The 14540-nt window shown below is 51.8% G+C and overlaps 1 protein-coding gene across 2 annotated transcripts; it reads right to left on the bottom strand.

The window, feature by feature from the left end:
• Positions 1 to 572: 572 nt before the first annotated feature.
• GGA2 (golgi associated, gamma adaptin ear containing, ARF binding protein 2) lies at positions 573 to 14505 on the bottom strand. 2 transcript variants are annotated; one of them, XM_074841045.1, is made up of 17 exons: positions 14377 to 14505; positions 13631 to 13715; positions 12660 to 12735; positions 12084 to 12182; positions 10190 to 10313; positions 8967 to 9070; positions 8388 to 8468; positions 7454 to 7591; positions 6313 to 6394; positions 5278 to 5397; positions 4838 to 5005; positions 4525 to 4580; positions 4267 to 4418; positions 3288 to 3445; positions 2154 to 2326; positions 1619 to 1729; positions 573 to 1009 (listed from the first exon to the last, which is right to left on the bottom strand). In XM_074841045.1, exons 1-17 carry the CDS (start codon positions 14408 to 14410, stop codon positions 899 to 901), a joined length of 1872 nt encoding a protein of 623 aa, XP_074697146.1. In that variant the 5' UTR covers positions 14411 to 14505; the 3' UTR covers positions 573 to 898. The 2 variants fall into 2 exon arrangements, with proteins under 2 accessions (XP_074697146.1, XP_074697147.1); XM_074841046.1 differs by having other exon boundaries at positions 2154 to 2323.
• Positions 14506 to 14540: the final 35 nt, after the last annotated feature.

The following is a 14540-nucleotide window of genomic DNA, read 5'->3' as shown; positions in this document are numbered from 1 at the left end:
CCGCCCGGCTGAGGCACCGGCTCGAAGGCGGAGACGTGGCCCTCGGCGGGGCCGGTGGAGCGGAACGCGCGGGCGGTGCCGGCGCGGGGCAGACTCGCACCGGAGCTGCCAGCGCCGGACTCGTGGAAGATCCGCGGAGGCCGCCGGTGCACCGGGGGGGCCACCCCCCCCCCCCCGGCTCGGCCCACCCGGCCCGGTGACACTGAGCCACAACACAAATCCCTTCTGCTCCCCCGCAGCTGGGTGCGCGGGGGTTAATGAAGCGCCGGGGGAGCGAGACCTGGGGACAGCCCAGAGGAAGGAGCTGCGGGGCCTGGGGAGGGACCAGCTGGTGATGATGGGCCATTTTTTCCCCCAGACTGACCCCAAAACCCTCCCCCTATTTACCTCCTCCCGCGGTTCTGTACCTTCCCCTCCCCGCCAGAGCCCGGGAAGCCCAGCTCTCACCCTTCCTCAGTTCTCGCCTGCACATCAGCACGCAGGTGCCCGTGAAAACAGGGTGGGGAGGGCCCTGGAACAGATCCTGCCCGGTCTCCAAGCAGTCTGCTACGAGGGCTGATTGTTGACAGAAGTTTGCTTTTTTTTTTTTTAATTGAAAAAGTAACAGGGAAGAGGGAAAATTGGGCCAGAAAACAGCAGGAAAGACTTGTATGGAATAAGCATTGAGGCTCCCAGGCTGCAGGGCTCTACAGCAGTCTCCTGTAAAGCAGGGTCAGCTACAGGGAAAGGCCGTGGCAGAGGCAGCCATTTACATTCCTCCTGGCAGACACCAGAAGGAAGGAGGAGACGGTGGATCCCGAGGAATGGAGCTGTTACGGAGTCCAGGCCAGTGCTGCTGGCACACAGCCCCTCCCCATCCACCGCTAAGGCAACACGGCAATGTCCAGGCCTGCTCAGCTCAGCTCCTGCCCCAGAGCTCTGCTTCTGGGAAGCGGGTCAGCTCTCCCACCTCCCTGAAGGGCTGCGCGCCTTGCGTGAACGCTAGTTTGTATCTCAGCCGGATGGGATCCTAGAGAGAAAGGAACAGAGAGGGGCACGTCACAGCTGCAGGTGCCTTCAGCCTCAGCCCTCGCAGCCTTGCTGCAGTGAATCACCCTCTGAAAGGGGAGAGTAACACTTCAGCCATGCAGAAGCTCTGCACAAAACAAGACCTGGATCTTCCGAAGATACATAAGGAGTGTCTAGGAGACTCTGCAAGCCCCCCAAGGGTGTGCTTGGCCATCCAGGCCTGGCCAACCCCCTCAGTGACAGGGGATTCCTTACACCAATCTTCACTCTCAGGATTATTCACCGGTGCAGCAGAACTGCCGCCCATTGCTTGTCTCTTGGGTGCCCTCGTGTTCCATCAGCTGCAAATGTCTGTGCAGTGTCTACCAGGAGCCACCGCTGCAGGGAGGCTGCAGCAGAACTGTGCAGGCCCCTGCAGCAACTGCCCACTCGATCCTTCAGATTATAGCGCTGGAAAGCTGTTCCAGTGGGAAAAATGTCTTCCCAACACAGCCCAGACTGCTCTCTCTCTCCCCTGCATCTCCCCGCTAATACTACTCTCCCCATCTTTCATACAAACACCCCATGTGCTACAGTGACAGTCCCCAGCAGAGCCAGTCACCGCGCATACCTTGTGCGGGTTGGCAAGGAGCAGGACCTGGGACACCACTGCAGGCGGGAGGAGAGGGCTGAAGGCAGGCAGCTCAGAACCTGATGCTGGCTGTAACTTTATTTTCATGGTCTGAAAGAGAAAAAAAAAAAAAAGGAATGCTTTTTGGTCCACGCTGAAAAAGGGCTGGGAGTATTAGCAAGGCAAGGAGCTGGTTAAAGACACGTCAGCCAGGTTTTGTCATTCAGTGAAAAGCGTGCCTCTCCCCAGCCTGCATCCGAAGGTGGATGTTCCTGACTAGAGAATTCTACACTGCACATACACAGGCAGAACGAGTGCCTTACCCAGGAGGCTAAAGCAGCATGTCTGGAGCCCTGTCTAGTTGTCGCAAGGCCTGGGATATCTCTGTGAAACAGGCACTGGGGCCACAGGCACCCCCATACAACAGGCTCACTGTTCAGGGACAACGAGATGTGCAATTTCCAATGAGCAAGAAATGGTGAACCTTCTCCTCAGGACATTTCTGAGTAGTCACTACTCATCACAGGCTTCTCACCTTTGGGACTGCAGCCTGGAACTCTATGTCCTTAATCGGTTGAGCTGATGTGCTCAGCATGGAAAGAACCATCACCAGCACATCTGGCCGGCCAGGAGCCGGGTCTCCGGAGAAGTGGAGCATAGCCTTGAAACCATTCCTGTCGTACACAGTAAGTGGACAGATACTGCCTGCTGGAGACAAAAGGAGAATCAGAAACAGAGCATGGATTCCCCTCCCTTCTGAGGGCAGAACAGCAAAGGCAGGATAAGGAACAGCAAACAGGAGACACACATACAAACTTTTATTTCCTCCAGCAAACTCACAGAGAAAGCAGCATACAGCACCTGCCTGTGATTTACATTTCGCCTCTAAGGCAGAGAAAGGAACCTGGATGTCTAAACTGGAGATTTAGCAGCTCAGATTTCAACAGCCAGCTAGAGATGTCAGGTATGGATCCAACAGATAGGACGGGAAAAGCAAAACGTAACTCTTCAGTACACACCAGACTCAGTCCCTTGTCACCATCATCTGGTAAATCCACACCTGACTGCCACCACCCAGCCCTTCCCAAATCTGGTCCGTCCTCCCCTTGAGGGTCTGAAGTGAAGACAATCCGGTCAGAATGTCTTTGCACCTGACTTCTTCCAAAAGCAGCGACGGCCAAGGCTCTGCAGTCCTTTGAGCAGGCCGTGCCTGGCTCCGGGACACGGGTGCCACGTGGTAACACCCCGGTAACACCCCAGTAACAGCGAGTGGCTGCAGGGCTGGGCAGTATTGAATCAAAAAGCAGAGGTGGAAAGAACAGCTCTGCTGCAGGAGGCGGGACAGGTCCCACCCAGAGACAGACCTTTTGAGTCTCTGAAGAAGAGCTGCTTGGTAAGGGCAAACAGGTTAGAAGCAGATCACAGAGGTCAGCCAGGGCAGGAAACTCCTGACCACTGAGTAGGGAGGACAAGGATACTTCCTTGGGACAATCCCCAGCACTTGCTCAAATTCTCAGATACACTAAGTCCTTCCTAGAACAGTCATTACTTTCTCCAGCCAACCCACACAGCATGAAGCTACTTCGGCTCACTCCCCTGCAAAAATCACAGAAGGGCTCTAGTAAGCCTGTAGTAAGCAGAGCTGGGGCACAGAAATCATTGCACTTACTCAGTGTAATTGAAATTAAAGGGACAAAAAGGTTTTCTAGAGAAGCACCATAGGAAGCTGGATGCAAAGAGGCAGCAGGCTTCAGCTCGTAGCCTAGACTGGAGAATGAAGAGCTATTTGGAAGATCTGGAAAGGGCAATTTCACTGGTGATAAATCCCTGGAAAGAAAAGCATGTCGAAAGCTTGTATTAACCGGGCAGGCTACGTGGTACATACCATCTTCTGCTGTGTCCCTTTGTACTCCCAATCCCTCATCCCTTTATACGTATAAAGAAAGTACAAGCTTACACCCTCTTGAGTCCTTGAGAAATTTGAAAACTGTCTCTATTTTATATGGAAGAAGTCGCTGTTTCAGTATTCATTAAGGCAGACTTTGGTTTCTGTTACTGTCATGAAACTTTGTTTTGGGGCTTTGGAAGTCTCCTCTCCCTGTGCACAGACTCTCTGGAGCTCCAGTCAGGGAGACTAAAGCACATTCTAGCTCAAAGACAATGCAAGAAGCTGGGAATCTCCAATAAAATTTCTTGGCTTGTATTATGTCAGACTGGATAAATGTATCGTAATGGTCACCTGCTCTGAAGATCTGTGGATGATTAATTTGGTTCACGAACTGTTAAGCTTCCACTGAGCACCTGGAAACTACTTCGTCACAGCCTGAAGGAAGCTGGGGAAGGTATTTTTTGAGTTGCAGGTTATCATAAAAAGACCTGACTGTAAGGTTTTTGTTCCTTTAGCTCAAGGTCACCTTGTTACTAAGCCGTGGGATTTGTGTCCCCAAGTTTCTGACCCTTGGAAGGTCCTAGTGTGCAATTACACAAAGTGCAATTAACAGGCACATAACTGCTGCTTAAGAGCCAACGCGCGGCCGGATAGCTTGTCATCACAAAGCACCTGTAGTTGAAAGGTTTTCCTAAACCTCCCTGGTGTAAAACTGTTCCTCATCTCCAAAGCCAGACTGTATTATGCAGAGTTTGCTTACAAAGACAATGTCTTGGTCCTGGACGGTGGAGAGAACTGATCGTCCAGGCCCTGAAATTCGTTCCTCTGGGAACAGCCATCGTCCCAGCTCTCCTGCAGTCCCAGTGTGCGAACAGCACTTACAACTTCACCATTGCCATTGTGCACAGCACTCTGAAAAATAAGGCACTTCTGGTTCATGCTATAGAACATCAGCAAAAATCAGACCTGATTTTTGACCCGTGTGCCTTATGGACTAAAGTACCCAACGATCACTCACCTCTGCTAATCCAAAATCAGGTGGTGGTTTCTGTACAACAGGAGAGTTGCTGAGACCTAAGAAAAATGCCAAAATGCCACAGATCAATTACAGAAAGCAAAGGTTTTCCACAAGTTCTTCCTTTGTTGTCTAACAGCAGCTTGACTACAGTCTAACACCATTAAAGAAACGACATTCTTGAGACCTTACGACACCGGCTGAAAGGGTCGACTTTCTCTTAGGACTGACGTTAAAGTCAGGGTTCTCCCATCTTTATGAAGTGCCACAAACCCTAGTAACAAGGATAACACCGTACTGAACTGCACAGACAAACCTAATGACTTTAACTCCTCATCGAGCAGACAGGTGGAGGTTGTGCTGCCGTGGCGGGAGGTGCTGGGTACGTTGGCAAATGGGTCTGTGGGAGACTGGGATGTCGCCTCCAGTTCAGAGAAGTCAATCAGCGTGTAGCTCTTCATGCGCCTTGGGGCTGGCCGGCACGCTGTGGAAACAGCAGAAAGGGTTAAAGAGAAACCTGAAAGGGGCAGTGTAGTTATGGGTGCAGGCATGCCCGAAAGGACTCACAGCTGAAGAACTTCAGGAATATTTTCTATCAACCATATGTAAAAGAAAACAATAGTTACATAATAGGTTTTCCGTGTTACAGGATTTTCTCCACATTTATCCTCCGAGAGGCCCTTTCCCTTCCAAACCACACTCGTAGGTGCCGTGCCGGAGCAGAGCCGCCGCGGAACGCCGCAGGATGCTCCTTACCTGGTGCCTCAGCAGAGCTGGGGGCTGAGCCTCCTCCCCCACCGCTGTCATGGCTGGCTATGACCTGCCTGTAGTGTCCGAGCGCCCGGGCGAGCTGGTCGTTGGCCTGCAGGATCTCAGCTGGAAAACGAGAGGAGAAACCACCCATCAGTGCTCTCACAGCAGGCTCAGTCCCACGGGAAAGGGACAGGGCATCCCAGCACCTGCCTGGAGCAAAGGCCGGGGCGGGGGGGAACAATCTGCCCCAAGCTCCTGGCTAGTTTTCCATTCTGAAGTGCAGCATTTTGCACGTGTATCTGCTGCTTTCAGGCCTTGCTCTCATTTATCAAGATCACTTTGAAATCTGATCCTATCTCTAAAGTACTTCTTGTTCCTGCCATCTCTTACTCCCTTTGTTGTTCTCCTCAAGTTTTCTGAGTCTCTAACCCAGCCCTCTGCAGCTGAAGGGCCCTGGCATTCAGGGGTGTGAATGAAACGTTTGAGGCACAGCTGAGCTCTTTCGGTTGCTGTCTAAGATGTCTGTTCAGCAAGGTACTACCTCAGTCAGGTTTTCAAGGCATATGGACAAGACTGTGAAATGCAATCCTATGGGAAGTTTCACAACTGTGGAATTCAAAGATTCTGCTCCTATGACCCTCCTCAGTATTATACGTACGAAATTCAAAAAATATTCTCCCTGCTGTGTTTATAGACAGGGAGAACTTCAATCTCTGCAGAGAAAAGACCTCAAAAGCCTTCAGTTCTGTGAACATCAGAACTCTAAAAACTCTGAAAACCACCTCGGCTGGAAGAAACTGGATTTGCTGTTTAACTTGGGGCTCCAAGTAAAGATCTCTGGCTTCCTTGGAGAGGACTGGGAGGAGACTTAACGCCACTTCCCCTGGGCATGGTTTAAGGTGAATGTGGAAAGCTTTGTCAGCGTAGTGAGTGCCTCAGCATTCCCCCTCTCAGAGGAAGGGCGTACGTACCCTGCTTGTCAAAGCAAAGGTGGATGAACTTAACTGCAAAGAGTCCAAGGACACTGTTGGCTCTTACCTAGAGCCTCATCGTCATCAACTGTCTCACTGGCGAGGCGGAAGAGCAGCGGCCTGAGCTTCTCACAGCGTTGAAACAGAGTCTATGGAAGGAAATGTTTCACATCATTGCTCGGGAGATCCCAGACACTCACACTTCTCTGTCTCCACGATCACCTGTAAGTGATGCTACCTCTAGAAGAGGAAGATGCACCTTCTGCCCAGCTCCAGACAAAGGGTATCAATGCTGCATGCTGCTGCACTCTTAAAAATCCACAGTGGCCTGGAAGTACAGCCACTGGAACAAGGAGGCTGTGCTGGCATCTCCTCAGCAATCACATCCCCTCGGTGTAAGATAGATCAGTGTAAAGTAACTCAATTTAAAATAAAAGGTATCCAGGTGTGAACAGATCAATCACCGTACTCAGAGGGAAGCGGTATGACCGTCAGACCACGCAGAGCCGCTTACGGCTCCTTGGTGTTTTAGGCAGTGAGGAGGCACTTCTTCAGCCTGAAAGTGGGGTCTCTTCCATCTACAGCAGCAGCTAACGCCAAACTCTGCCGTCACACACAGCCACGGGAGAAGTTCTTACCTACAAAAATTCAGTTGTCTAAAGTTTTTTTTTTTTAATTGGAGAGTCTGGTAGGCATCCTAGTGGAGTTTCAGGTGTTTGGAGGCCATAAAGCTGCTCTGACAGCCCTACTAGTGAGAGCAAACGTTTCCTCAACTCACTGGTACTTAGGAGCAGCAGCAGACCAGTGAGCTCTGGGCAGAAAACGGGGGGTCACAGACACCACAGCACAAGCTGAAGAACCCACAGCTTTGGGCTTCTCTGGCCAGGTCTCATCACACGCCCCCAACGAGGCTGGGCTCATGGGGATCCCTGGGTGTTACACCACTGCTTTACACCATTTCCCTGCAAGATACGGGAGCATAACCTGGACAGAAACTCGAACCGGCACGGCAGGAGACGGTTCCATTCCAACTTCCATCACACTGATGGGAGGGACCATTATTCATCACATATGTCAGAAACTTCTTCTGCCCTGGTAATGCCGTTTCCCTGGCAGAAGCTAAGTGCACTGTGCTGCCCTTTGAATCCTGCGCCCTCCCAGGCATAACCAGGCAAAAAAACCTCTTATGCAGGAAAAAGAGGATTTACCTGTAGGGTCTCCTCGTCAGGTTTGGATAATTCATGTCTCTTGTAGTTTTCCAGTAATTCATCCATACGTTTAATGTTCTCAGAAACCTCACTGATGGTATTCACTCTTCTGGACACCTTAGCTGACTTTTCTTGTTCCTTTGATGAAAAATGAAATAAAAGTAGATGATGATTTGGCTAATACAGCCAGTGCACATGCTTGGCTGGGGCACTCTGGATGAAACTTGGGGAGTTGCTTCCTACTGACATCTTACTGCAAGTAGAGGAGAAACAAAGTGGTTGGGGACTCGCCTCCGACAGCTCCATCACCAGTGCTGCACCACCCCTCCCTGCCAAGGGTGGGCAGAAACCTCCCGCCCTTCTCCAGGCACCCTGACCAGGCTGCTGGTGCCTATGGATTTCATTTCAGCACAGGCACAAGTAAAACCGAAATTAAGAGTTGGGAGCTGGTGGCTCCTGCCGTACAGCAGGACACTCTCAAAACGCCTGCAGGGATTTTGTTAAACCAGACCAGATCTCCTATTTGTGCAGGGAAGTGGGGTGCCCTTTCAGCTGGAAGATGAAAACAGACACGCCAGATGCACACACACACACACTGCATGCAGAAAAGAGGTAGTTCTGTACAGATGTGGCTTTTTTCCACCTGGGAACTGAGGTTATTTTCAGAATCTTTTTATCACTGGTGCAGTGCTACTGCCAGGATCCCGCCAGACAGGCTGCTGGGGATACATGTTCCCTCTTCCTGGCGATGGCATATTTTAGGGAAACAAACCAAAACAATCCCACACTGTAACTTTGGAATAACAGACACTGAAAATCGTCCCTCCTCTGGGGCAGCACTAGGATCAGGTATGGAGGACCCCTGTCCAAAACTGAATTGCCAAGCTCCCACCCCCAGCTGCAAACACAGCTTCTGAGCCAAGGAGCTCCCCACCTCCTTAATCATGCTCTTGATCAGACGGTTGGCAGCCTGCAGGTCTTCCGAGTGGTTGCTCTTTAGAAGCCTTGACAAGAGCTGTTGAGGGGAGAGCATCGGAGAGCAGTGAGCAGCAGTCTCTAGGCACTGTGCTGCAGGCACACGTCACATCGAGCAGACACTGAGAGATACCCACTGTCGTAACAGCTTCTATAATCCTGGAAATAGGTGGGCTCATGTCCCATAATCTAATCCAGATTATACTGCTGCTTCCCACAGCTGCCTGCACACACTGTTTGGCTGTTTGGGAATAGGAGCTCTCTGGCTCCGCAGAACTTCTGTAAGACCTGGAGAAACCCTCCCTCAGGAAAGTAATAGAAATTGATGTTTTTCTCTTAAAAAGTTTCACTTTTTACTAAGCAAAAATTTCTGACAAAGCATCAAAGAATTCTCCAGCTGTTGTACAGCAAGAAGTATTAGCATTATTCTGAAGATATTCCACCTGAAACAGCAAAAGCTCCCAAAATATGACTGAGCCTGTTTTCTCATCTGTACAGATCAGAGTAGGGGGGTAGGCATGAAAACCCTAAGGTTTACCTTGGATTTCTCTTCATCTGTGTCAAAAATAGAATTCTGAGGTCTTGGAGAAGGGGGAGGTAAAATTTTGTCTTCTGGCAATTTGGGGTCTTCTTTTACAATCCCTGGAACGGGCAACAACATTTGTTCAGTGATGCCTGAGCTGTTAAAACACCAAAGCTCAACAGCACGTTGGATTTTGTGCCTTTCCTTCACCCCTCCCCAGAACTTTACAGAACGAAATGGAGGAGCAAGGACTTGCCTTAGCACACACCCAGACAAAAGACTTCCCTTTCTGCCTTGAATTAAGCACAGGCCAAATGAGATTTTCAGGGTAGAAAATAAAATCCGGCTGTGCTGAGCTCCCTCTGGGTGAGCTGCTCCCGTTGCCGCAGACGGGAGCACTGGGAGCACACCAGTACCCCCCCGGGAGCACGCAGGAGTGCTGCAGCCAGAACGGCCAGCACAGCCATGAGCCAAAGGAACCCTGAAGGCCAGTGCGGATTCTGGACGTCTCCCCTCCTGCCTTCTGGCCAGCACCTGGGTGGCAGCGGTCCTCGAGAGCTGCCCGGTAGGAGGGTGCCCAGCACCCAGCACCCTGCTCAGCACCCAGCCGCTGCACGAGGGAAAGGCAGCGATGGTGAGGAAGCTTTCCACGGCAGGACTTGGGGGAAGGCTTGCAAAGCCACTGGATGCTCAAAGATGCACAAAGCAAACCTGGTGGGAAGCATCAAAACAAATTCCCCAATTCCCCTGAACTCCCACAGAAAGTATCATGGTACTTTCTTAGTTAAACTGTGAAACTCATTACCTGCAATATCAAGTCAGGATTGGACAAATTTCTGGATTACAACACCATTAGGGACTATTAAATGGGATGGAATGGGTGAACAATCCAGCTCAGGATCTCCCTGAACCCAGCCCTCCTAATCCCGGGAGAGTATTCCAGGGAAAAGGTCACTCGAGTTTGTCCTGTCGCACCGGCAGCGGCGAGCGGTGTGGGAACAGAGGCCACACGGCTCGTCTGATCTTTGACTCAATAAGGCTGTTCTTTGGTAAATCTCTCTAAGCAGTTACATGCACCCTTAAGTACCCAAACAGCCTTGGAAGTGTGGCCTTTGTCCTTCTCTCCTCACACACAACATTTTATGAAAAAGGCTGAGTCACAAATTAAAGAGGACAGATATCTGTGGTCTGACACCATGTGACTTGGAAGGCTAGAAAGGAAACTGAAATAACAGAACCTTGTTTCTTCAGCATCTGATAAGCATCCCTGATTTTAACTTCCTGAGGAAACCAGACTGTCCAACTGAATATTACTTCTGTGACTCTTGACTTGACTTTTTCTGAAGACCAGGTTCCATAGTACTGAAAACAAAACAGTAAAGACAAAAAAGATTAAAACCAAAGAATTAGTGCCAGATCTGGCACATGGGTGTAGCCCCAAGTTGTCTGTGTGCAGAGACCAAGTAGCAAATGGACTCTGAAGGCTTTTTTCGGTGTATCTTGTGCTATAGGAATGGTGTGTACAGCTGCGGCTGTAAATACAAGGAACACTAACAAGTACATAAATGTTACATGACAAGCAAAACGAAACTATTTCAAAACTTTTCAGATCAGTTACTGAATCTGAAACCAAAAGTAGGGTGTTTTATTTTAGTGAAAACAGTTCTGTGCTTGACTTTAAATACAATGCAAACAGCACCACTGGCCCCAGCCAGACCCGGACAAATGGAAACTGAACAAAAGCAGTGACAAAAGCTCCTGTCTTTTTTCAGCACCTGGACGTTTTCTCCAATTTCTCTCATTATTGCCTACTAGCACACTAATGTATTATACAAACATCAGGAAGAATTATAAAAGCCACACACAAACCTCCAAAACACCAAGCATTTTAAACTCATTAAATGATACCTGTTCTGTCAAAAAAGCAAAAAAACCTCTCTGCAGTGATATGTTCTTTAAACTGTGTTGTTTCACCGAAATACCTTTACCAAACCTGGGACTGAGAGAAGAGGTTTTGCTGTTCGGTTAAATGTTTCTCCGAAATCAGCTTTTTGCGCCTCTGCCATGGAGGTGATGTAAAGGAAGCCTGTACAAGCGGCAAACGTGTGCAGGACCCACTGAAAAGGGGAATCGGTTACTGAGTTCCTGAGCAGGGTATTTAAGAAAGTCCCAGGCTGCTGTTTGATGCAGAGAGGAGCAGGCGTGCAGATCACACAGCCTCTGATAAAACCCGTCGCCATTTTCCATCCTGAGAGGCGCTGCCAGGGCACCCAGCGCACCCACTCTGAACTCCCAGCTCACTCAGCTGCTCAGACTCAACTTCTCATTTCTGCTGGCTGCTTCTCTCCTCAGGAGGCAGCTCAGGACTGTGCTCAGAACCAAAGTGCTCCACAGCAGGGAGCAGGAATGAATGTGATGAATGAATCTATTTTGAGGCAGGGAAGCAGAGCAGCAGGAGGGGACTCTGCAGCTTCTACATTAGTAGGGCTGATCCCTTCCAGCCTGCCCGGCCTCGGGGCTGCCACTGCCGGGGGCTGGGAGCTCTCTGCCCTCAGCAGGACCCCAGCACGGCTGCGCCAACTCAGGAGTCAGGCGGTGGTGGGGTGAGGGCTGCACGGGGGCTGCTGAACTCCAGTCCCCCCCCTGCTGCTGCCTACACCCATCCCGCCCCACGAACGGGACCCAAACCCGGGGTAACCTCTGGCAGGAGAAAGCATGAAGGAGAGCAGCTGAAGCACAAGAGTTTGAGGACAGAGCATAAGAAAACACGGGAGAGGCTCTGGGCAGCTCGTGGCATCTCCATCCTCTGCCACTTCCCTGACCAAAGTTCTGTAAATCACTGAGAGGCAAAAGGGCCACAGGCTGAGGGGTCACAGGAACAATTTCAAGCTCCTCTAGAGTCCCTGACTGTCCCTACAGAGTTGGGAGAAACCACAAGAAAAAAAAAGCTTCCCACAGAAAGAGACCCCGACTTACATCTTTTACAGGGGGATTCACATCCAGTCCTTGTGCTTGGAGGCACAGAATGAATTCTGCTCTACTTCTGTGTGTGATTAAATTGTGTTTTCACATCCAGTGCGAAATAAACAGTGAGTCCCACCTGCAATATCCAGTGTGACCACAACCACCTACCTTTGGGGAAAGCACTTTAATCAGCTCATTCAGAAACCTGAATTTTGCTATTTCATTGTGAAATCTTTCACCGCAGTTATTCACGCAGGTCTCTAGCACCTGCAGAAAACAAAACAGTACCAAACAAACTGCAAGACTTGGGGAATTTTTAAAAACTTTGCCATTATAATACTAAATCTAAGAACTTTCTGGCACTGCAGTCACAAATACAAGATACTAAGAAAGTTGTGCAGCAAAAATATGTATTTTCCCTTCATCCAACTTTCTTAAGCAGCATGTTTAAGACCGTCTGTTCTACCCATCACTAATAATTTTTGGGCCACTGACCCTGCGGTGCAGCCACAGGTCAAACAGCAAGAGCTGCCGACCACTGAAACACCTCGGCAGAGTGACAAGGGAAGGAACAACAGCAGGTATCCCCCCTATTATAGCCTGGTTCCCATATCCCTCATGCAATGGAAAGTTAAAAGGGAAAGACATTGAAGAGAGAAAGAAGAAACAGCTACACCGTCTCTACCCCCCAGACTCCCCTTCCGAGCCCCCGCCGCCTCTCTGTGTGCGGGTGACAGCACTTACTGTGAGAGCATGGAGAGCCTCCATCTCCTGGGGCGACTGTATCTTATGTGCCAGCAGCCTCGGTGCGAGCGACGGGCTGGGGAGGAGCAGAAGCAAGTCAGACAACACACAAGTTCCCAAGAAAAATTATTTTTTGCCCTGCAGAGAACAACTGACGGATTCACAACCTGCTGCAGGACAGGACCCCCTCCTCTGGCAGAGCACCGGCCGGGGGCACACGGCCGGGGGCACACGCACACACCGGAGGGGCAAGAGGTGGATTCCAGGGGCGGGGGGGTGGGGGGTGGCCCCAGCGCTGCCCTCCAGCTGTGGGCAGGGGCTGTCCTCTGGGGGGGAGCCAGCCGGGACAGGCTGGGGGCTCTCCCCAGGCGAGCTGGCTCTGTGGCCACAGGAGCTTTGAGGCCCAGCCCAAGAGAGCCTCTGCAGCCTCCTCTGGTGCCCCCACACTGCTGGGGGAGAGGGGTGCCCGACCACGGGCTCTGAAAGCTGCTCTAATGAAAGAGATGGTTGCTACGCTTTGACAGGCCCTTTGCTTAATTAGTTCCTGCTCCTTCCGGCAGTGCCGAGACTGTCAGCTGGAAGGTGGGGAAGTCCCAGCAGAGATCTCCCAGCTCTCTGAAAGGAAAAGCCAAGCTGAGCTCGCTCAGGGCTTCCCCGCAGAGCCCACAGCAGGAATCCTCAGCCAGGCTCCTGGGGGCTGGGGGGGCACAGCAGGGAGGACCCACTGCCTCGTGGGCTGCAGCAGTGGGTGTCAGAGCCCACCCCCAGACCCCCACCTCGGCCCTGTTGCCATACGCCTCTTCACAACTTATTTACGCCCTCAGGAGCGGCAGAGCCCAGCGAGGGCTCCCCGCTGCCTCTCCAGGCTCCCCACCCCGCGGCTGACGGGTCCCATTGCCCCCGCAGCCACGAGAGCAGCTCAGAGCAGCCCCAGCCCAGAGCGAGCACAAAGAGCCGTCTGTCTGCCTTACCCTTCTGTGTCAGCGTTCACCTGGTCACAGAATCGCTGGATGCATTCCCAGTTTTCCTCAGAGGTACTCGGGTCAGTGGCCTTATCTTACACAGGAAAAAAAGAAAGAAAAACCAGCCTCAGCGCGAGAGGCGGGCAAGTGAGCGGCACAAGGCAGGAAGCGGCTCAGACCTTGCACTGCCACCAGCTGCTTTCGGGCTTTTTGTAAAAGAGGCAGAAATGGAAGACGCAGGACGAGCAGGAAACAGCTGTTTCTAAAATCTGCCTAAAATTACAGTCCCAACTACACACTTTAAAGAGTCAAAGTCAGGCACAAACGGAGGTGTTGAAAGCAGCAACAGCGTGATGCTGCTTTGAGCACGAGAATCTGTTAAAGAGCATTTGCAGGCAGCTCTCCCGGGACGGGACTGCAAAGCCTGCCGTGCTGGAACCCAGGCAGAGTTTCCCCTTTTGCAAGAGGGCTGCACGAGGGCCCATCCCAAAGCTGCCTGCACGGCTGAATCGAGGGAAACGTCTTTTTCTGCTTTACCCGCTGCCCAGCCCAGCTCCAACAGCCTTGGCAGGACCAGGGCCGAGGACGGACGGGAGATGGGGAGCAGAAGAGGTGCAGCAGGTTAAGACAGCACCCGTGAACGTCACTCTAAAGGGGCTCTGTGGAGGAACAGACCCTTCCCCAGGGAGCTGAAGCCGCTCCGGTGCCCGCCCAGCTGGGGCCAGCTCTGGCCCCCAGCCCCCAGCCCCACTCACTGAGCCACCGCTCCAGCTCCCCGGTGCCGGCCATGGACTCTCGCTCCGCCCCGCCGCTCGCAGGAAGCGGATCCACCCGCCCTCGCCCCTTGCCTGCCGCCGCTCGCCCCCGTGGGGAGCCCACGCGAGTTTTCGTGGCGTGGAAGTGTACGCTGGGGGCGTGG

Source organism: Strix aluco, chromosome 15, assembly GCF_031877795.1.
Source record: "Strix aluco isolate bStrAlu1 chromosome 15, bStrAlu1.hap1, whole genome shotgun sequence".
In the NCBI taxonomy this organism is placed as follows: domain Eukaryota; kingdom Metazoa; phylum Chordata; class Aves; order Strigiformes; family Strigidae; genus Strix; species Strix aluco.
The sequence above is the reverse complement of the archived record's forward strand: the minus strand, read 5'-3'. Positions and strand labels throughout refer to the sequence as shown.